Consider the following 24210-nt stretch of genomic DNA (forward strand, 5'->3'; position numbering starts at 1 on the left):
ATTGCTGTTAATAGCTACTTTTCACATTTTTATAATAAAGCTAAGTGTGTACTAAAAACTTTAATTTTAAGACATTTTTTTAAATACTAACATTATAAAGAGGAATGATTTGTATTTTTGTACATATTGAAATAGCTCAAAAACTACCAGGCCTGTTAAAAAATGTTTCAACATTAAAAAGCTACATTTTCAGTAAGTAACAAAGGTTTAATTTTATGCGGATTATGTCACAAGCAACACCAAGCCCTTCGTAAATATAAAAATACTAATTACAATAGCCATGTATTATGCCATTAAATGGATACACAAGTTTTACAATATAATATAGCTTTATAACTCATTACATGTTTCTAATAATGCATTCAATACCATTATTAACAAATGTGCTAACAAATTTTTTGCAGCTGGGAAAATCATCTATGACCGATACCAGCAAATACATGTATTAGGCTCACTAACACCGAATCCCAATGTGACCTCCTTTGCCAATAGGATTGCAACATTTTCAGCCTCATTCCTTTCTCTGGGCTTCCTAGCGTACCTCTTACTATTTCTGTTCAAGGTAAGAAATCTTTTCAATCATTATTACAATAGGTAATGGAAAATAATTTTTGAAAAATATGAATAACTGAAGCATACCATAACTTAGGGTAGGCTCTGAGCCTCTCAGTGGGGATGTTTAGTCCGCTGATGATGTGATATGAGGTGATGCATAAGTGTAAGTAAGAAGACATGATAGACTGCCAGGTTCTATCCTCACCATCTTGAAGGCTGACATTCTACAACCTTACGGTTTTCGAAAACTTCCTGCTTCGCACATCCGCGTTGGGGAACAGTCCTCGAGGGTATTTCCAAACCGATACGACATAGGGTCCTTTAAAAAAGCCTATCACACGATATGTTGTTCCTCTGGTGTTGCGTCCATGGGAGTCGTCGATCACCTACGTGTTCCCGCCGCTCGTTTGCCCCCTTCTCTTTTAAAAAAATATGTAACCTCATAATTAAAAAAAATCTATATGATGTTATGAATGCATATTGTGCTATTTTAAGAGTAATTATTGTTATGTACAATGCTTGCGTTACATAATACCACAACACAGTATCAAGATCTAAATGCTTTGTACTATGTTTTGCAACACTAATGTAACTTTAATAATTGTTCCAATTTAAATATTATTGTTCCTTTGTTGCTTAGAGTTTTTTGTTCACTGTCCAATGATTAATTTAATATGTTTTATAACAGGCGGACAAATAACTTAAAAAATTTTTTTTAATTTGCATGATAGCGTTTTTTAAATGTGTTTTTGTAATATTACTAAATAGATATAAATACATATTATTATCTAATATAAATACAAAGATTTGTATTTTTATTTGATGTCAAAAATGCTTGCACCATTAAAAAGTTATGTTACCAGTGAGTAACATAGGCCATGTTTTTTTTTCAATTTCACCCGGACAGTCTCGAGCAACAGCTTAATATATTTTATGTTAACAAAAGTGCAACGAAAAAGGTTGCAATTGAATAGTTATGTATGTCGTTGTTGTTTTATTGTGTTCAAAAGGTATTTACCTTACATTTTGTATTGCAGGTGGATAGCCATTGCTTGATAGCCCTAAATATATTTATATGTGCTTTCGGCACTTTGTACTTATGGGTACAGGTTAGTATATAATACCTAGTTTATGAAAATAAAATAAATTGCCCCACTAATGCCACAATTATATTAAGCCTTGTAACATTTATTACATTACAATACCACGAAGGTTTGATATTAGTTATTTAATATCAAGATTGCTAACTATTTTCGATCTTAGATTTTTTAATGTATACTGTATTCTATTTTAAATAATGAAGTAATGTTTTATTAATATGTGGAACACATTTAAACATTCTGGTGGACGGAAATCATACTAATATTATAAATGCGGAAGTTTAGATGGATGTTTGTTAGAGTTTGTAACCTAAACGGCTGAACGGATTTAGATAAAATTTGGCATAGATGTAGAACGATGTCTGGAAGAACACATAGGCTACTTACTTTGTTTTTTTAATTCCACGCGGACGGAGTCGCGGACGAAAGCTAGTATATTTATAAAGGATATGTTTAGCCGACTACCACACTCTGTAAGTGCTTTGCGGTTGTAAGTCTTCCAGACGTAAGATAATATTGTTGAGTAGCGTATCGAAATCCCCTTAAGAATCACTGACTTTCTTTTGAAAAGCTTAAAAAAAAAGCTACTGAAAATAGCATAATATTTGTATAGATTACTATATTTGAATCAATAAATTCGTTAGAAACTCTATTCCAAAAAAGTCGTTATGATTTAATACGAAACTTTTACATAGATTAGGTTATTTGTAATTGATAATTCCAGATATTTACAATATTTTTGTTTTGTTTCAGTGCGTTTTAACAACATATATTTCAACATTATTTTATGACAAAAATTTGTTAATACTACGACAATGTCTTGCTAATGTGAGCTTCCTTTTATTAATATTAATGGCTATTTTTGGAACAATAACTTCGTTTATGACCGAAGGTAAACGCTATTAATAATTTTTATTTATGATATGTAAATGTTATATGTTTTTAATAATGTTTTATTTCCAGATAGTTCCAATAGCTTCAGAGTTTGTTTGGTCATCACGTATCTATGCAGTTATTTATTAACGGCTATCTTCTGCATATTCCTAATATCTTTTCAAAAAGAATATGAGTACTTTGCTGTTGTAAGTTGAATTATAACTTTAGGGTGGGAATATGATAGTAAAATGGATTATTAGGTAACATGCCAGTTGACCACTAGTGCAATTATTCATACCAGAAGGTTTACAAGACAGTATGAGATGAGATCTATCAGCTTAGCTGTCGAAATATTAAATACCAGGCTACTAGCACGCCAGTTATTGGTAATTAGCTACCGGCAGCTACCGGCGTGTAATTGCACGCCGGTAGCTGACATGTCACACTAGCTTACTAGCTTAAAGTGAACCAGCTACTGTCATATTCCTGTCCGTATTTAAATTTACTGTGTACGAATCTTTGTATGTGCTATTTATTTCAGGGTCTACGATCCGAATTATTATTAGATGACGCATGTTCGTTGAACAATGCGTCAGTCTCCGAAGTGGATGGTTTATTGCCACAAGATGTGCTGTCAAATGCGATTGTAATAAAGGGCAGTATAAGTTGTGGGAAGGTGTCTTGACCAGAGGCCGTGCCCGCGCAGGGCACGGACNNNTATAGAACAATTGGACAATCGTAATAAATGTTCAAAAGAAGTCCTTTTGGACGAAGACAGTGGTATGTCGTCAGAAGAGAACGATGACTCTTTTAACGCGAGTGTATACAATAATAATTTAAACACTAATATCGAAGGTGTAGTAACGAAGTGCCTAACAAAAGAATCTCATAGTGCTGTGCATTGGAATGAAATTCCTTGTTGTTCAAAAGATGTGATCAATAGTAATGTTAATAGGGACGACGTATACAGGTTGAAGTCCGCGGATATACTCAATGATAACGAAATAATCAATTCTGAATTTATAATTATAGATTTGACATGTGATGTCGACGATGTGCGCGAAAGGTTCGGTCAGGTAGGTACAAATGTGTATAACGTTGATTGTGATAACGCGAGCATTCTTAGCGTAGAGTCGAGTCGGAGTTTAGTTCCTGTTAAGAATGAAATAGTCGTATCGGAGAATCAGAAGCTGGTAAGTCTGTCTCTTTCCATCCTGCTCGCTGCGATCTTGCAGGCGATGAGATGCTTCGCCCAGTTTTTGGAGGACATAGTTGTACCACAACGGCAATAAAACATGTATTATTAATATATTTTTCGGTATAATATTCACTAGTTATAATGTATTACAAAATGTTAACAATATATTTAGCTACTGTCTTGTAATTGTCGTTTTATTTAGGGCCTGTCCCACCGAATTGTAAATTGTCTGATAACAATCCAACTTGTAAAATATATGATGCAAATATCGGATTTTGTTCCCTTATGACAGTGAATTCATTTTAAAGTTATCTGAGCCTATCAGCCAGTGCTGGGAAAGGCTCTTAATCTAATACTTAATTCAGATGTTTAAATAAAAGAATTTATAGACTTGTAAAGTAGGTTAATAAATGGGAAGAAAGGAAACACATAATCGTAGTAATAATTTAATAACTTATACAGAGCATTACACATTTGTCGCTATTATTCACACACATCAAATAAATTATGAGGTTAAATAGGTCGTAGGTACATTAACCAATTTATGCTATTTATTGTCTCGCTGTCATTTCACTACAAGTTTATAAGGACGCCTCGTTTATCACTGTGATCAGTCTGTTGTTCGAGTTATGGCACTTTTTCTTCCATTTGATAGAGTTTCTATGCTCAGGCGTGGATTGGTTGTCGTTGGTGCCGGGCGGCGGAGAGTTGCCGACCACGATAGACCAGCGCCGGCCTCGTCGCTCGTTCAAATTTGGTAACTCCGCTATCAAATTGTTCTCGTATTCACTCAGCATTAGATAGTTTTCCACCTGTACGAAAAATTCAATTTCAAAACTGTCTTTCCTTATCGAAATGCTTGGAAATACCCCTCATAATCTCTTTAAATAGATAGGGACAACAATGTTTATAGTACAATTGTATTGGAATGACGTAAAAAAAAACTATGATATTCTGCGGAAATCATAATTACCGAAATTAGGGATTGATACTATTTTTAAGTCATAAATTAAATGGCTACAATACTTCACTTATTACAATACTTCTCGTGAACGTTTTGTATTCGCAGTTCTTTACTGAATATACACCGTATGTAATTTTATTACACACTAGCTATCGCCCGCGACTCCGTCCGCGTGGAATTAAAAAAAATACAAGTGAGTACCCCATGTGTTCTTCCAGACTATCCTCTACATCTATACCAAATTTAATTGAAATCGGTTGAGGCGTTTAGGCTACAAACTCTAACAAACATCCATCCATCCATCTTAACTTTCGCATTTATAATATTAACAATTAATAATGGATGAAGTATGATTATGATGATTATTATTATTATTATAATAAAAAAAAATCTAATACGAATAAAATTCGTTCTCGCGTTCATTTGAAATGTTACGGTGTAAATTGAAATGTCGCACCGTAAACATCGTACGACTCTTGGCATAATGCGATTAGGGCTTGTGTAACGCTGTTGCGCTGTTGTATTAAATTGTTGGTGCTCTACATTTTTTACACTTACTATTTAAGTGAATGTAAGTGAAAGTAACTTGAGAAATAGTGACCTTAATTATAATCTCTATTAGTATTAGAATACCTAATACTTCAAGTAAAGACGTAAATATTTAACTTTTGCCAGTGAATACATTTACGTGTAATTTAAAATAGTAAGTAAAAACAGATGCGTAATGTTGTTAATTGACTTCCTATCGATATGTGCAATTGTAGACGCGTTGCTTTCCCTTAATCGACGAACAAAACAGAAAGATACTACATAATTGCTGGGTAGATTTAGTGTATTAACGATTTTTTTTCTCGGGTTTTACTTGCAACGGCCCTCGCTGTAAGACACTTTTCAACCGACAGTCTTTTCTTAGACTAATCTATTCTAGTAATCAAATCTTGACGAAATTTTTTTTAGTAATGCATTGATCGTGTCAATAACTTAATTGAATAATTGTTTATTATCCGATTTAATTACTTTAATTAGTAAAGAAAAAGTCTATTCGAAGTTTACCTTATTACAACTAGTGATACAATCACCACCGCAATCTAGGTCCTCCAGAAGATGTTCTGGTATGTCTAGATCTAGGTCCAAGTCGAGACCTCCTTCCTCGCTGATGCAGGTGAGCTCCGGCGGCAGCTTAGCCGGCGGGGAGCCCAGGCTACCTGGCCCGATGCTGTCCAGTAGGAGGTCTCGCCCAGCCCTGCCCGGTGCTACTAATTCTGCTCCTAGAACTTAGATAGATTATAGGTACTACTTACACTTCTTAGTGCAAACTACTTACGCACTTTAGCGTTGAAAACTTACATAGAATCGAAATATTAAACTAGATGGCGTTACTTGTGTATAAGAACACTCGACGATCAACCTTTCAGTGGGGAAAATTAAGTTTTATTTTGTTTATAATACTTTCTACTCATGTTACTGAATAAATATTTAGTTTAGTAATATAAAATCTTCATTTAACTTAATTATGAATTGAGTGTAATCAATTTGCGCCACAGTATGTCCTTTGGTTGGTGTACAGATTTGAAGAGACTACCGTTTGATGTTATGAAAATGTTAGGAGGACCACCTAAAGCAGTGGCGGCGCCGGTGGCCGTCCTCGGCTCCCGGTCCCTGCTGCGACTGCGGCGAGACTGGCCGCACGCTGACTCACAGGGAGCCGTACCGCCATTTTCTCTGAAATATGACATTGTAGATCAGAAAACTTATAAATTACGTAATCTTACTAATATTATAAATACGAAAGTTTAGATGGATGGATGGATGGATGTTTGTTAGCGTTTGTAGCCTAAACGGCTGGACGGATCTCCATGAAATTTGGAACAGGTTTAGAGCATAGTCTGAAGGAACACATAGGCTACTTTTTATCCCGGGAATAGTTACGGTTCCCGTGGAATTCATTAATTTAGTTTTTTAATGTTCACTCGATCATTCTGCAACGGTTCAACATATCTTATTGAAATTTGGCACAGATATAAAACAAAGCCTGGAGTACACATGAGATAAGCTCCATCCGAGAGAAATGTCTGGTTCCCGAGAGATACGTAGCTTTTTGTAATTTATATTTCGTATGTTTTCTAATACCACGCGGACGAAGTCGCGGGCAACAGCTGGTATGAAATATTTGCAAAAAGATTTCAACGCTATTTAATATGATAAACCCCAGTGTATTAAAGTACGGAGAAATTGAATTTATTTTTATACAATGCAACATAATCTGCGTGGGGTTCAAATTAAAAAAAAAACGACCTGCGTATTAGTAGTAATATTAAAAAAGTTGTGCTAATATCACGGTCTTTTCCCCTCATTTTTATAGATGATGCCTCTGAGTACACGAGTTGATTTATTTCGTGTTATGTATGGATATAGTTGAGAATACTTGGTGTGTTTGTGCGCGACGCTGCGACGGTGCAGGTCGATGCAGAAGAGAGACAGCGAGCCGAGCAGCGAGCATGTCGAACTGAAGTAATAGCCCGCTTTACCGCCGCAGCCCACATTTATGTACCCTGTAAAAACAAAAACATTTATTACTCACTTATATCCTTCTATACTAGTCAATATTAATATTATAAAGATGAAGTATTTGTATTTTGGTATGTATTGAAATAACTCAAAAACTACTAGGCCGATTTTAAAAATTCTTTTACCGTTAGAAAGGTAATTTACCTGTGAGTAACATATTTTCATAACATGTCACACCGGAAAACTCTCCAGCAACAGCTGATTTCAAAAATATAGGACTCTTAGTGACCAATTATTGAACCTGTTAGGTTATGTTAGGATAGATTGAAGTTTATAGTATATACGCAGACAATTTTGAACACAGTATTGGTTTAATAGATTTATAATACAGAAATAGATACCTGACAAGGGCACTCCTATTGCAATAGGCACGGCTTGAGAACACTGTACAAAGCCCCAAGTCCTGGCGAAGTTCCGAGATCGTACTCTCTCGTAGGTATACATCTTCAGAGAGTAATGGTAACCTCCACAAAATATACCTGAAATGGATACAGGAAATTACAATGTTTAGTCATGACATTTATATAGATTATCTTACAAGACCGGTCACTCTTGGACGTCAACGCAACCAGTTAGTTTAGTATATATTGCAATGTGCTATAGTTGTTATCATTAGTTTCTTTGGTAAGTACTCAACTTGAAATTCATTGTTTAATTTTTTTTTTGGATTTGAAAGCAATAAGTTATGAAAGAAATATTACCATAGACCCAAGCAAACATCACGTATCCGCTATAGGAACCCTCGACAGCGGTGAGCGCCATGGTGGCCAGTGCGCATACGAACACCGCTGCCTGCGTTAGATATTGCCGTGCTATACGGCATTCAGCTGACTTCTGACGTACCAACAGGCCGAATGCCGCACACCCCACCGCCCATGCTAACCCGAGATACGCTTGCAATAAGCCTGCAGTATCACCTAACCCTGGAAATAATAAGGTTGAGATTTATAGAAACTGAAGGATGGATAGGCGTTACATTATTGCTTAAATCTGGACATTTCTCAATTTAACTTAGCTCTGAAATAAATTACTTGATGGAGAAAACTGTGGTTAAAACGACCCATGATTGCTGCAACAGACTACTTTTTTAACGATACAAATTCTCATTTAAATATGCTAGATTTTAACAACATTCTCATTAGTATAAAATGCGTAATTACCTTCTTCTTCAGCATGATAAGCTAAGTAAAATATCGGAGTATTGATCCCGAACGCCGATATACCAGTAGACATAAGCAGGATTCGTACAGTTTTTGATCTCAGCGTAGAGAAGTCGAAGAAGGGCTGGCGATCATCCGATTTGTTCTTGTCTTTCATTTTCCTTTTGATTTTATTCTGGTTCTTAAGATGCAAGATAGCACGACGCTGAGGATGGTATAGAGATGCGGACCGGTAAAACGTGCCGAGGATGAAAGTGACGAACACGACTCCTGTTACTGCCTGCAGTCCTAGTCTCCAACCTATTGCTCTACAGATAAAAATATAAAAATCAATAAAAAAAGACAGAGTGTGAAGCATGAAACAGCCAAATCGGTAATAGCTATAGATAATAGTGAGACGACCGTACTTTATAATAAAACGCAATTTCATATTGTACATTTTTAAACAAAGGATGGTTTTTTTTTTATTTTTGATTTAAACTATTCAGTGCATATTGCGTTTATAACATAAACTACCTTTTATTGGCTACTGGGATTAAAAAAAAAAACAAAACTAAATAGCCTAAGTATTCTTCCAGATTATTCTCTACATCTATTCAGCCGTTTAGGCTACAAATTCTAACATCCATCCATCTAAACTTTCGCATTTATAATATTAGTAACCTTACTGGAAATAGGATCATCAAGAAATTTCTTTTACTATTTTTGCCCAATTTATACCCAACAGTGGTAAATTTAAATAAGAACCCTAAGAGGTAAAAAAACGATAGATATCGTTTTTTAATTAATTTGTTACTTTGATACAGTTTTTTTTTTAGCTTTTTACGTATAACGATAGTAGTTTTATTATTTTACATTATGGATGGTTGGGGTACCTTATAGCGCCTTTGATGAATGTCGACATGACGGCGATGCCGAGGCCGCTGCCGCTTACTATGAAGATTTCGACGAGCTCCCGGCGCCGCTTGAAGTATTGAGCCACCATCAGCGTCGAGCAGTCCCTTGTCAGACCAACGCCTACGCCCACCACAGTCCCTGGAATGTTACAAAAATCCTTACAGTCTCTACCATGATAATATCATTTCTGTTACTCCCCTTTTTTATCATCTTCATCATTCCTGCTTTTGTCTTCTAAGGTCAGCATAGTATTACTGTACTATGATTCTTATTATAAAAAAATGATCTAGTCTAATTTTCATAACATTATGCCATTTTTAACGAACTTTTTTTTAACTAGCTTAGAAGTGTTTGGTGTTCTTCGGCCATCTTATATCCCGTTATCTGAACGACATTGTAACTAACTGCGATGTTACGATCTCTTAGTATGAAAAATAGTGTCAGTAAAATAAAGCAAAAGCATTCTATACTATCATTAAGCAGATATTACCGGAATCTGAAAGTAGTCGTTAACAGATAGGCATAGATGGCGACGTGATGATGCATTGGAAGCTGTAAAGATTGCATCGCGACAGTACGTGGGAGAAGGGAAGCGGGGACTTCCAGGATATCGCCGCTTATCGACACTCATCGCGGGAACTTGTGACGTGATGCCATTTATCAGCCGCTCAGAGCCGGTGTGATGCGTATCGGATGAGTTTACGACAAGTTTTCTATCATACACACAAAATGAAAGTACATAATAAAATATGTACATTGTTTGAATCTACCTCTCATTTTGAATTTTATGTATTTTAGCTCTGAGAATTTGTGAAATAATTTTCACAGTGTACACATTTGACACGCGTCGCTAGTCTTTAAGAGAAGGTATGCTTCAGGGAAATATAAATCTTGGGATAATTTACATCTCTTTATGCGCGTAAAAGATTTGTAACGAATGTGGATACCATACAAAATAATAGTAAATTAATAAGTTACCATTAAATCATCGAAACCTTTGACAATTTGCTTTTAACCAACAGTATAATTTATTTTCACTTTATTATTTGAAGAAAACAACTTAAAAATATCCGAGTTCCACAAGATCGAGTTTCCGGCGTCGTTTATGAGGAGCAATGTAGGTAATGTGTTTTCTTTGTGAGACGCCGAGCTTTGGATGAAGCTCCAGCTATCTGAGGGAACATTTCCGCTACCGAATGTATCGACTTGTTTGCTATCACCTCGTAGTTATTGCATTGAAAAATACAAGTTAGTTATTTGAGTAATATACAAGTAATATACTTACTACAACCAATATACTTTATTTTGACGTTATATTTGTTCTGAAAGGAAATATTAAAACACGTCTTTAAGTAAAATTAAATTCAAAAACATAATTTAACTTCAAAATCCCCGTAAATTGGGACTTTTAATGGTAATTGGCATTTGAATATGTTCATTATTAAAGTACTCAAAACTTGTCAATGTTTGATGTTTCGAAAATGCAAGATCCTATCCTACCACTCACTGATAGAGGCTCAGATATCTTTAAAGTGACGTCACTGTCGTATAGAGTACCAAATCCGATACTTCCATCACATATTTTATACGTTGGACTGTTATCTGACAATCTACAAAAATTGTGGGACAGGCCCTAAGAGTTGAGAAAAGATAAGTATTGTTATCAAGTCATTTTAAGTGTGGCATTTTTCCTTTTTAACTATTACTTAGAAACTAATAAAAAAGCAAATCGAGTTACCACAGATTACAATTTAAAATTTTCACGTCCCTAGTTTGCATCGATAGGTGTCGAACTGTTTGTTTTTTATGTTGCGGGAATTAAAAATATCGGTCGTAGCGGAAACGGACCGAGGCGGTCATACCGCGGCATTCTTCAATTTAAATGCTAATACAATTCCTGCTGACTGCAGCATTATCCTCAAGGATAGTGTCAGCTTAGCGCGTACGTTATTGCAATTGTAGAGTTCGCGTCGCCTTACCATTGCCGGCTATCATTCGGGTTATTTCGTTTTAAAGTGTGCTTGAACGGAATTGGAACAGGAACAATGCGATTTAATATTTATTTGTATTGTTTTGATATTTTCTAACATAGCTTTTGAGATTCTTGGTTAAAGCTCAATTTTGAAAGAAATACTACTGAGTACTTATGCTTTGTTTGGAAATTGTCTAATGTATTAAGAATAATTGATAGTTTCATTTATAGAGTTTAGGAAGCTAGTTAAAGCGTATCAAGAGTAAACTTAAAATTTAGTTTTAAGAAACCATGACACTGTTTTTTTAAATATTTGTTCAAAAAATGTGAAATGTAAATGCATAATTTGTAAACATCTTCATTAATTATGATAAACGGAGATTCATTCGAAGTCTCCTTTGATAATTTCGGTATTTATTCTCGATGCGCGTAATGTGCAGCGCACTTCGGACGCGCGCCTTCCTCGGTTTGTTTATTTTTGATGCTCGCAGTTTTATTGGATATCCGCTTGTTTGCTGTGAGAGCCAATTAGCGGATACCTTTGAAGTTCGATTATACGAATCTGATGAAATAAATTAAACTGTCAGGTGTTTGTGCGACTCAATATTGAGATACATTATGCTTTGTGAGTACGTAAGATTAAAGTGAAATTTATCTTTCTCTGCAACTGAATGACTTGAGGAGAAATTTCTTATTAATTTTTAAAATTAACTTTGAAAATTATATCTACATAACTTACTGCCCCTCAAAACTGACAAATTACGCTGTTCCTTAGTTTAGTTTTCATTACTTAAATAATGAAAAGTAGTTCTATGAGAATATTAAACGGTGCCAAAGCATTCTCATGCTAAATTACTCTAGATTCTATTCCCTAGCGTAGAACATAAAGATAAAATTGTATACCATAGCTGAAGAACAGCTGGTGGAACTGCGTCGCGAAGGATGTGAAGAGGCAACCGAGGGCAGCGACCAGGCCGCCCACGACGGCCGTGACACGCGTCGATTTCCGCACGCACAGAGCCACCGATACCGGTGATAACGCCAGCGCCACGCCCACTGACAGCGCCCCCAGGCAACCTGGAACGAACACGTTAGCAACTTTATAAAGCAGATTGATAAACGAAACGACATGTGACATGTGTGCTGTATTCGGAATAATTTAGAGGGTGGTTAAAATTACTTGATTTGTTTGCTTTGAGATTAGAGTACGACGGATATATCTGGCGCTGTGGTTAAGGTGCTTTTGTCGCAATTATCTCACAATATAGAAAGACTTTAGTAATAGAAAATGACGGTTACAATATGAGGTGATTTTTTGATTGTTTTTAAAGGTCAACTAACCCGAACGGGGGCAGCATGGGTGGCCTAGTCTTTCATTAATTTGGTTAGGTATCCCCTCAAACGATATGAGGTATTGTAATTTAATATCATTTACATGCACTGGGTAACATAAATTCATCGAACTTAACTTAAATCATTCAAGCCTTTGTAGACTAGATTAGACTTTATTTTGTTTAAAACAGAGGTGAAGTTCTAGATGTTGCAACCCTAATGCACTTGCTCGACAGCAAGAATCTCTCTATTTTATTGGACGGAGTCGCAGGCAAAAGCTAGTATTAACATAAAAAAGTAGCCTATAATATGCTATTATATAGTTCATATGTTTTCTAATACCACGCGGACGAAGTCGTGGGCAACAGCTAGATATTTTATTAAACTTGTATGTGTCGAAATATTCTTGTATGAATCTTGTAAAACACGATATTAAATTTCCAATGAAAACAAAATCTGCGACTATCAATACTTATGTCATTTAAATTTTAGAAAGAAAAAAGTTTTCGTGGAAATTTTATATCGCATATATCAAACTAAGTGGAATGCATTAAAATGTTGTGATAGAAATATCAAATTCTTTAACATGCACATGACACGTATGTAAACGGAGTTCTATTTTATATTCAAACTAGCTTTCGCTCCCGACTCCGTCCGCGCGGAATAAAAAAAAAACAAAAGTGAGTAGCCTATGTGTTCTTCCAAACTATCCTCTATGTCTATACCAAATTTCATCGAAATCCGTTCAGCTGTTCAGGCTACAAACTCTAACAAACATCCATCCATCCATCTAAACTTTCGCATTTATAATATGAGTAAGATTGAGATTGTAAATATTAAGAGCGGGTGCACACTTTTGACTAAACTATCGCATAACAGTGTGATTGTCGATTGTTTCGCAGCCGATTCATCTATTCAGTTACAGAATTAAAAATTTTGTAGTGTGTGCACCTACAAAGAAGCTCAGAGGTATCGAAACGAGACTAAATAATTTTGCGATAGTTAGTTTCAGATGTGCACGCTCTAAAGGTTTTGATTGGGTTTGTCTGTTCGTCTGTTTCTTTGCTAGTCTCGAGGGTTTGCATGATTTAAATTAGCGTCTTAATATCTGGATTAAAAACAAATTTAGGTGTAATTTTTGAGTAATTTTAGATTACAATTTGCTCAAATTTAATGCATTTAAATAGTACCTAGTAAATGTTACAGCCAATGTTTTACGCATTACCTTGCTATTTTGTAAATACTAAAATGATATTACAATTTATTAATTAAACTATGAGTGTTTATAGGCTCGAAAGTAATAAAAAACCATCCAAGACAAATTAAATTAAATAAAAAAATATAAATTGTACAAACAGAGTTAGTAAAGACAGATTGTCTCGAGAGTTTAGGAGCAATCAAAATGTGTCGGGCATGCGGCCAGTAACACTTTAGTGGAAAAAAAACGCATTTAGTCCAAAATGTATCAGTTGGAACCAACAGCTATTGCAAAAGTTTTCGTCGACTATGGGTCATTGACCTTGCAGACGTCACCAACATCGGTCACCCATATAGGGGATAAGCCTGTGCAGACGATGTTAAATCTAGCTTCACAGATTGATGAGTGACGGTCTGTCGCCAGTCACCCCGACTTAGCTTGTTTGTCTACCAATCACATCACGCTATAACTAATTTACTGAACAAACGAAGAGTAAATAAATATCGGATTCTTAAACAAAAAGCATTCATACCACAAAACCATGAACAGTTTACTCTCGGTTATGTAATAATAAAACGTAGTTCCAATGTAACAATTTCGTTCTAAGTTTGAAACTTTAAAAACTAAAAGCTTATGAAAGATTTTTATGTTGCAAAGAGACAAAACTAAGTAGCCTTAAGTTTAGAGTAACTTGCAATAAGTACAGTGTATTTTACACAGAGGTTACGCCTCTGAATTGGATCGAAATAAAGAAATAATGCAGCGTCATGTGTTTAACTAAGTGGCCAGTATTTCTGTCTATATCGACTCATATCGAACGCAATCGGTTAAAATGTGACACTGATGGACCATTCTGTGGAATGGAATCGAAAAGTTATTCCCAACAGATACGACTGTTTTTTAAATAAACTGATCAAGCCAAACCGTATAAGTTAAAAGCTTCTATTTGGAACTATACAAATGTTTCTTAAATAAATCACTTTTTCTTGTTAAAAACTCGTTTTATTTGAATACGTTAATTTAAGCAGATACCACTATCTAATGGCTGGTTTCCAAGCTTCATTTAACCATTAGAATATTTGGTTCGATAAATTCATCAAATGCGTTTCCGAACTACGTAACTTGAGTTTTACCGCTTTGAAACTGAGGTTACTCTTACATTTATGATTCACTAAGTAATGACAAAATGAATGGAAACATCAGCAACCTAGCATAAGTGGCACATATCAATTTTTAATGTAAAACGTGTAAAAATAACTTTATACTTTCCTTATTCCTACACGATATTTCATAAACATCAATATAATAGACGACTATCGTAAATTTTTTGTTTTTTGTTTTCCCAATCACTCTTAATGTCACAAAATCTATGAGGAGGGTGAATCATTGGAGCACAATAACGAATAAGGTACAATAAATCAGCAGAAAAGGCCGCCTTCAAACGCAAGACTAGTGATATATTATACTACTAGTTGTTGCCCGCGACTTCGTCGATTATTAAGATAAAAAATAGCGTATAATATGCTCGTCTATGTCAGCTATCCTTCAGTAAAAGTCCAATCGAAATCGGCAACGCAAAGGACAGACAGACATACAGACAAAAAAACGCGATTTTCGTTGTTAGCAACGCAAATACGTCATCTTTCCGAAATCTGGATTTTTTTAATATTATTATACAACAGACACTCCAATTTTATTATATGCATAAAAGAAAAGATATGTATGTAAACAAAACTCTCTATAAATATATATTGGGATACTGAAATTTCCATTCATTTTATCACTAGCTTTAGCCCGCGAATCGATCCGCGCGGAATAAAAAAAACAAAAGCAAGTAGCCTATGTGTTCTTCCGAACTCTATATCTATGCCAAATTTCATCGAGATACCTTCAGCCGTTTAGGCTACAAACTGTAACAAACATCCATCTAAACTTTCACATATATAATATTAAGTTAGATTACCTAGTGATTCCTTAGAGTTAGGTTGAACTGACTGAACTGACAGTTGTCATTGAATGGTGGAATGATGTCTTTTGTTTGTGCACACATATAAAGTCAATTGGTTAATCCTTGTAAATGTTCGCGGTTAGATAGTGTTGGCCAGTCTTTGTTAAAGATTGAAGGATAGTGTTTCTAATGCCCACAATACAGGATAAGTTTCCGTGTATATATTATTACATACCTTCGGAGTTAACTTCCGTTAGCGTTCGTTATACTGCTCGTCGTTCCGACAAGTGTTTCCATTACGGTAAGAAAGTTTTTTTATTAACATTGCATACTTTTACAAAACGATAATATTAAATAGCGGTTAATTCGGCCAAATGGTTATAAGACTTATTTTCGTAACAGCAGTCTATAAAATTAAAAATAAACTATTAAAGGATAAGGTTTCTGTTAAATGCCGACGGCTTAAGTGAGTGTAACCTGATTTCGAGAGAACATTTTTATTGATCTGACAGCTTGGAATAATCCAGTTAACTTAATAAATGTTATTTTAAAAACAGATGATTAAAACATTCAATGTAACTGAAATGAGGCAAAGTGTATTTCGATTTTTTTAAAATTGAAAATGTTTTTTTTAAATGACTAGCTTTTGTCTGCGAAATGTAAAAATACAGCCTATGTTACTCATAGATAAATTATCTTTTAAGGGTGAAAGAATTTTTATAATCGGCTAAGTAGTTTTTGAGCAATCAAACAAAAAAATTTTTCCTCTTTAGTAGAGAAAAAATCATGCAATCAATTTTACTTACTTTTAATATTAAACTAAAGTTTGTTTAAACGCTACAGTAAAGTTTATATTTCGGGCGAATTCGATATAACACGACCAAACGTAACTTAGATTAGATTTTATCCCTCCAACAAAGTTTTCGTTGGCCGGAAAAACCTAAGTAAATAATATATAACAGACCGTAATGGAAAATATATGAGGACCGTTCGATATACTTTTAACGAAGTTTAGTCACAAGTTATTTATATATACATCATAGACTATAAATATTTGTGTTCTTATACTGAAATACTGTTCGGTTCAGATCATACGGGTTCGCCACATGCGAAGGCGCACATATAGTTTGAATCTCGCGGCCTTTTTAAAAAAATCATTTTACAGTCAATAGTAATTTCTATTTCAGTCTAATCCTGCTAAAACCCGTCTTAATTTATTTATATCATAAAGGAAATCTTGGTATATATTAATCAACGTGTTATTTTCAACAACATAAGTTATATATCCGGTAATGTTTAAAACATTAATCAAAGTTTTCAAACGAAACAAAAACGTGTAAAACATAAAAAAAAATAATTTTCTCTTAAGTCAAACAGAGTCGTAAATTTTTAAAATGTCGACGCGATCCTATCTGTGGAATATAAACACGATGTGTATAATTTATCGCGCCGAATTATGGTAACATTAATCTTACGGCCCGTCTCCTGTGCAGGACATATTCGCGTAACAGAATCAAGATTGGATCTGAAAATTATAATCGAGCGCGCGTTATCGTCGGTTTTACACCGCGATGAAATGTACAGTTAGCATCGTTCGCGGTGTTTCATTTAAAAGCTACAATCGTTTAAGTGCTCTGAATGGCTCGAAATGATAAAAATTGTAAGAGTTAGACGTACACTAAAGGATGTCCAGAGTTTTATCTTATTTGATGAAAACATCGATTGCACTAACATTTCGAGCATATTACAGTCATTTTATTGACACATAGATTAATCGGACGCTAAATCTGCATGAGCATGTATGTACGTGCACATTTTACGCTGACTTGTTTTACATGATTTTGGCTTGAGATCCCGACTTGACTACACTATCTGGCGATAAAAAGTCTGTAGTGTGTAGGAGCTACAATAATTTAATTGTAAAAAGGACGGAGGTAACTTTTCCGTAACTCGACCACCGCGAATGACGACGATTGTACAGATAATTATAATCGGGCACGCGTTAACACATTGGAGATGGCGCGTCAACGCGTCGACATGTTTAACATCTTCAGGTATGATAAATGTGAGGTCATTGTAACAGGCCACCAATGATCAAAACATACTCGAATGATTTGCGTTGATGCGTAAGATGACAGGCAATGTTGTCGGAGTCTGAAATACTGGTTTAAAAATGTTAATTCGCAATTTAATTATACGGTCGTTCACAATATTAAGGATTATGACTGTACCTATCTATAAACATAATAAAATTGGAGTGTCTGTAATGTCAAAAGAAAAATTCCGAATTTCAGAATGATGATGTATTTGCGTTGCTGATAACGAAAATCGCATTTAAATTGTTTATGTCTGTCTGTCCGCAAGCTGCGTTTGTTTCCGGTAATCTCCGAAACGGCTGGGCCGATTTTGACCGGACTTTCACTGAAGGGTAGCTGACATAGATGGCTACATTATAGGTTATGTTTTTTTTATCATAATATTGCGCTGAGAAAGTCGCATGCAACAGCTAGTTTGCAATATAACTAACAAGATAGTCTATATTACACTGATGACAACACTCATCAGTTGTAAACTGACTAATAAAAATGCTAGAATTATATATCCATTTATGCGTTTGATAACAAGCTGTTAATTTTTATATAAAACTATTATTTAATTTGTAAATTAATTGAATTAGTTTTATGATCACGTTTTACCCGTGTCAGACATCTTTCAAATCTTAATTTAGGTGGACTGATGCCAAGTAAAGCGATTTATTTTTACATATTTGTTTATTAGTACTTAGATGTGAATCGCTTAGGTCTATCTAGCTCTTAAATGAAGCTAAGTCTCAATTTAAAAATACTAACAAGTTTATTGCACTTTTACTAAGAGGTTCTAAAGGTCGGCTGCAAAATCAAATATAACATTGTTTATAGAATGTTATTAAGAAAAAAATGAATGAAAATAAGCAGCATAGATCAGAGATGGAAAAAACAAGCTTAAGTTAAGTGTACGGATTACCTTTTTAGTGGGTTCAAATTCTCTCGAAGTCAGCCGATTTGCACTGAATATTATTTGTAAAAGTTTTGAGGTTATCATATTAACAAAAAATTACTTATATTAAAAAAATAGACAAAGTCAGTAGCGATAAAGTAACAGCTGCAAGTCAGAAGTCGGTTGTTTATTGGTTTAAGATTGTAACAAACTACAGTTTCACAGAATAAAGCTGGACTATTGGCGCATGTTTGGGAAGTCAACACGTTTATGTACTTGTCATCTGGCACATTTGACATCGGTTCTATAAAGCAAACTACGCAATGAAATCCAGAGATTTATGAAAGGCTAGCTTACGCCTGCGACTCTGTCCGCGAGAAAATAAACAAAACAGAAGTAAGTAGCTTACGTGTTGTTCCAAACTATTCCCTACATCCATACCAAATTTCATCGATATCCGTTCAGGAGTTTAGGTTACAAACTCTGATAAACATCCATACATCCATATAAACTTTCGCAATAATAATATTGGTAAGATTTAAATTTACTAATATCTGTTTGATCTGAGAACAGGAGACAAATTAATTTCCCGTCCCTTTCACAATCTTTAAAAAGAAAAGGCCAAAATTTCAGATTAAGTAGAGGAATTTCGCGGCGAAAATCATTTGATTCGCTCTTAATCTTCAACCACTAGAGAAAATTAAAATCAATTGTTATAATGATACCGATATCCTTTTAAAATAATTGATAAACTAACACTAATGAATCATTAGTTAATAATCGAAAAAATGGAAACTTCAGCTAACCAACATTAAACCAGGAAAACGTCTATCCGGTTTTACTCATGTTATTCAAAATCCTTGATCTTGGCAGATATACTGGCAATGTAGTACAGAAACCGGAGACGCGTTGGTGGTACAAGTACTTTGTTGTTATGGACACATCGGATGTAAGAGACGTTAATTGACTTGCCTATATAATTAACATTATGACAAATGTTTTGGTTTCAATATATTGATAAATTATGCAAATATGCAAAATTTTTTAAACGTACGGATGTAGTTAACAAATTTTTGAAATGTTTATGGTGGAGTTATTTGTCTTTTTTGTAGATTCAATGGAGAATTATTAGGAGAAATGAGCTTGCTGCTATTATCAGTATATGATTATGCCGTAACACACATAAAAAACATACAGACGATTTGAGTACCTCCTTCTTTTGGGAAGTCGGTCAAAAATGAATATAAGCAGAGAGAGATACATTATTAGTGAATTTCCTAGATGTTTATTTTGAACGCTTATTTTTGTTGATAAAATTGTCTTTTGAGATTTACGATTTCTTTACGCTCTAACAGTTGGACAACAGGATTTAAGGTACGTTCATTTTATCAGAGAGTTGTAAAAGTTTTCGTTTGAATCATATTCGTCAAAAAGTTTGTGGTATAACTTACGTGATGAACATTCTAAGCATATATCTTCGTCATATAAAAATTGAATCAATAACAATTGTTTTGTACTCAACATAAGCATTTAAAACTTGATCTAAATTTCAGCGTTTTTAATACATTTTAGTGGTACCGTTTAAATCTTATTAATATTAAATGCAAAAGTTTAGACGGTGGATGTTTGTTACAGTTTGTAGCATAAACGACTGAATGTATCTCGATGAAATTTGGCATAGATGTAGAGGATAGTTTGTAAGAACACATAGGCTACATTTTTTTAATACCACGCGGAAGGAGTCGTGGGAAAAAGCTGGTTAACAAATAAATAGGACTTTTTTTAAATCTCTTGATAATAGTGATACACTAAAAGTCACGTAGTATGTAGTTTTGTTATGTGTTACTTACGACTGTAGTTAAGACAATCTTCAACAAATGATTCGTTTCAGACGCTATCTGTAACATTAATTCTAATCTTATGTCGTATCTAAATGAGTTATATCAAATTCATTTCCGGACGCCGCGATTCTAAGATGATATAAATTTCGTTGTGTATTTACGTAGCTTTGGTCTAATGTAGGTTATATTACTATACCGTTGCCAGAAGTGTAGAATTATTAGCGTATATTGTTCAATAAATAATCCATAAATATAAATTATGATGCAATATTTGTGTTTCAATTTTACTTAACATAGTCATAGGTTTTATTAAGTATTTTTATACATGTAATTCTTTATTGTTTACTAGCTGTTGCTTGCGACTTCGTCCACCTTAAATTGAAAATAATAGAAAAGATATAGCCCATGTTACTAACAGATAAATTACCTTTTTAATGATGAAATCATTTTTAAAAATAGCTAAGTAGTTTTTGAGTTCTTTAATACATACAAAAATATAATAAATTAGTATAGATTATTATGTCATGTTGCTCAAATTTTTGTGTCAATTACTTCCTTTATGAAAAAATCAGCAACAGATATGCGAGAGATTTGGTTCACATAGTTTACATTATCAATACTATGTGGAGTTACTCTAAGGGCTGGACCCTGGTTTATTGTTTCATGGTTTCTGTCACACTCCGATTCAAAGGATAATGACTCCTTTACGCGAATATATTGATACTCAACAAAATCCCGCGGACGTTTACTATAATTTTTTTGACTGTTACTTTTATAGTGGCCGTGTTTCAAATAGTCCTGTGTCTTAAGTACTTTGGCTGTTAGAAATAAACTACTTATGAATCTACTAGCTGTCGCCCGCGACTCCGTCCGCGTGGAATTAAAAAAAACAAAAGGGAGTAGCCTATATGTTTTTCCAGACTATCCTCTACATCTATGCCAAATTTCAACGAAATCGGTTCAGCCATTTAGGCTACAAAGTCTTACAAATATCCATCCATCCATCCATCCATCCATCTAAACTTTCGCATTTGTAATATTAGTATGATTTGTAAACGATTCTGTTTAATTCGCTTTTCGAATAAAATTTTAGGTTATCAGTAGTCAGAGTTAAGTTTTTGTAACTATACCATTTGTTGCTTACACTTTGAGGGCCTGTCCCACCACATTTGTCAAATTCTTAATTGAAAATGTCAAAATTACCGTTACCAAAATAACCTTGCTTCCTTAATGTTGGCAGCTTGTTGTTTGTAGTCCCTTTCCAACAAGGTTTGAAGGTTTTTTCCAATTTATTTACCCCCTTAAGTTTAATAGCATGAAAATATATTACCTGAAGCATTTAGTTAGTGGAGGGTTTTTATTAAAGAAATAATTATTCTAAAATGTGGTGTGATTGTTGACATGCTACGCCACCAATTAGTGTATGTTTACGCTTTATTTTATGGTATAGATAACATGCAATTATTCGTATTCGTGTGAATCCAGATGAATAGGGAGCGGATAAATACAAATGCTATCAAATAATCGGGTCGTGTTAACGCTTTTATCTGCGCCTGTCAGCGGCCTAACATATTAAACCTCCTTAGAAATGATAAATGCGTTACGATGCTACACGGGTCGTATCAGCCCCGGAGGCGCGATTCTAATATACGATTAGCCATGATTGGCAGTTTAGTAGACAATAATTTTTTTGCGAACTAGTCCGTATATCATTTTGATAATATTTCTTTCCATTTTGATCTAGTCTCGGCTGAGATTTATGACGTTTTATCAGTAATATTGACCTGTTTAATTTGATATAAATCGTCAGTTAATATTTCTTAATGGATATTAGTTTGAACACGGAATGTTGTACGCGGAAAAGAAGGAAACTCGATTGGAAGTTGTTTTTTTCATTCACTAAACATTGACGTAATAGTAGTTACTTATTTATCTGTTTATCTTAATAACTGGTGAGTAATTTGTTATGTATCAAAGTGTACGGTTAATTAATTCAATATTGAGTTGTTTGGCAACAGTTAAACACAGGTTTACGTTAGACAATTTATGGGCTTTTAATAAAAAATACGCCATCAATATTGTTGAGTTTCTACCAAAATGAGATTGCTTTTAGGCCAATTTTGTGGGATTTCATTAGCCACATCGCAGACTAGACTATAATTTACTGACGTCACAATTGAACATTGTCTAGGATAGCAGACAGATCACTTAGCAACAGTGCGTGATGCGTGTACACAGAGTTATAAAACTATCGACCTCAAGCATCATAAAAAACAACGTCTGGTGTACATAGATTAAGTTTTACTCGTGAAGTGGCAGTACTAATACAGATATGAATTTTGTGCACAATGAAAAAATATTGAGTTCTCTATCGAGTAAAAGTTACACTCTTTACTGCCCAAAAATCATTCGCACTACAAATATCACTAAGTCTTCTCCAAGATCAATGTGCAATGTCAAACCTTTACTAATGAACTCTACTAAAACGAGAAATTCGGGCTTGTCCACCAGTTCAATGACGTGTGGTTGGCGCTACCGCCAAAAAAATATAACAATGCGTTTCGATTTGACTAAATGATATGCTAATTTACTCGATTACATTTTCGTTGAGCAGACACTAGACTAAATTACTCGGTATGCGACTAAATTACTCGACTAGTGTGAACGTTATAGCGTAAGTCAGAATAAAAAGCATAATAAAAAACGGATACAAGTGACGTATGTCTCAATATTTCCTCACGTAAAATGATCTCTTATGTTGACGATGTTAAAAAGGTTTCGTGATTCAGTCGCTTCCCTCGAGTGTATTTACATACACGATTGTTTGAACATCGGGAAATGTAAAAGTGTCTGAGAAAGCCTTCTTGTTTGCATTCAGTGTAATTGGAGAATATGTAAACTGATTCATTTAATTCTGCTATAATGCGATTATATTACATTTTAGATACTTATCGAGATACTTTTAGAATAACTGTAGTTCTTAGCCCAGCGTCATATATAAGTTACATAAAACATCGCTAAATCTATACTAAATCCATACTAAGCGATTATTAGTGGTAACATTACGACTCTGAGTAATTTCAAATGGTATGTTTAAATCCGTTTATAGCTAATTGACAGATCCGAGGTGTCATTGTGTATTAAGAGAACTGAACAGACGCAATTTGTGCTTATTGTTTCTTTACGTAAGTCCTGAATTTGCGATTGGATTTAGTCCAAATACTAAACTTACTAGAGAAATGTAAATTATTGTTCAACAAATAAGAATAAGCTCGGAGCTTATTCCACTCCAAGCGAACTGTTTAGCTAAACCGATATTGTCGATAAAAGTGAATTAACTCGACTCGAAAATTTTAAATCAGAAATTTTATACGAGGTTGAACTATAAACTGGTACAAGTAACATATTTTGTCTGTATTGTATTGTGTAACTTCTGTATTTGAAATATATCAGAGAAAGCTCGTTGTTTACTCTTTTTCTCGGATTTAAGTTGAGAATATTTTTAAGAATATATTAGATTTTAACATTAAGTTCAGTGCCAACGACGCGTGTTGGTTTTAATAAGAAAACAAAGTTGCTTCATGAAACACGTTTAATAGCTGTATTCGTTTATTACCTGCTTGTA

General features: G+C 34.3%; 2 protein-coding genes across 4 annotated transcripts in view; one reads left to right on the plus strand and one right to left on the minus strand.

The window, feature by feature from the left end:
• The window catches only part of LOC106103073, a 4019-nt gene extending 773 nt beyond the window's left edge, over positions 1 to 3246 (plus strand). The window contains exons 3-7 of the mRNA XM_013282734.1: positions 405 to 562; positions 1593 to 1664; positions 2409 to 2547; positions 2619 to 2737; positions 3073 to 3246. Coding sequence (XP_013138188.1) covers positions 405 to 562; positions 1593 to 1664; positions 2409 to 2547; positions 2619 to 2737; positions 3073 to 3216 — 632 coding nt within the window. The 3' untranslated portion in view covers positions 3217 to 3246. The remainder of the gene's footprint in view (positions 1 to 404; positions 563 to 1592; positions 1665 to 2408; positions 2548 to 2618; positions 2738 to 3072) is intronic.
• A 915-nt stretch (positions 3247 to 4161) lies between these two features.
• LOC106103049 overlaps positions 4162 to 24210 on the minus strand; it is a 106729-nt gene continuing 86680 nt past the window's right edge. The window contains exons 4-12 of one of the 3 annotated variants that reach the window (XM_013282696.1): positions 12194 to 12367; positions 9297 to 9456; positions 8422 to 8729; positions 7963 to 8184; positions 7603 to 7740; positions 7119 to 7245; positions 6309 to 6415; positions 5747 to 5955; positions 4162 to 4541 (exon numbers count right to left, since the gene is read on the minus strand). In XM_013282696.1, the coding sequence (XP_013138150.1) occupies positions 4311 to 4541; positions 5747 to 5955; positions 6309 to 6415; positions 7119 to 7245; positions 7603 to 7740; positions 7963 to 8184; positions 8422 to 8729; positions 9297 to 9456; positions 12194 to 12367 (1676 nt within the window). In that variant the 3' untranslated portion in view covers positions 4162 to 4310. Of the gene's footprint in view, positions 4542 to 5746; positions 5968 to 6308; positions 6416 to 7118; positions 7246 to 7602; positions 7741 to 7962; positions 8185 to 8421; positions 8730 to 9296; positions 9457 to 12193; positions 12368 to 24210 lie in introns of all 3 variants that reach the window. The other 2 variants (XM_013282695.1, XM_013282694.1) reach the window with 2 other exon arrangements.

This window comes from Papilio polytes, unplaced genomic scaffold (assembly GCF_000836215.1).
Source record: "Papilio polytes unplaced genomic scaffold, Ppol_1.0 DF823879.1, whole genome shotgun sequence".
Classification (NCBI taxonomy): Eukaryota; Metazoa; Arthropoda; class Insecta; order Lepidoptera; family Papilionidae; genus Papilio; species Papilio polytes.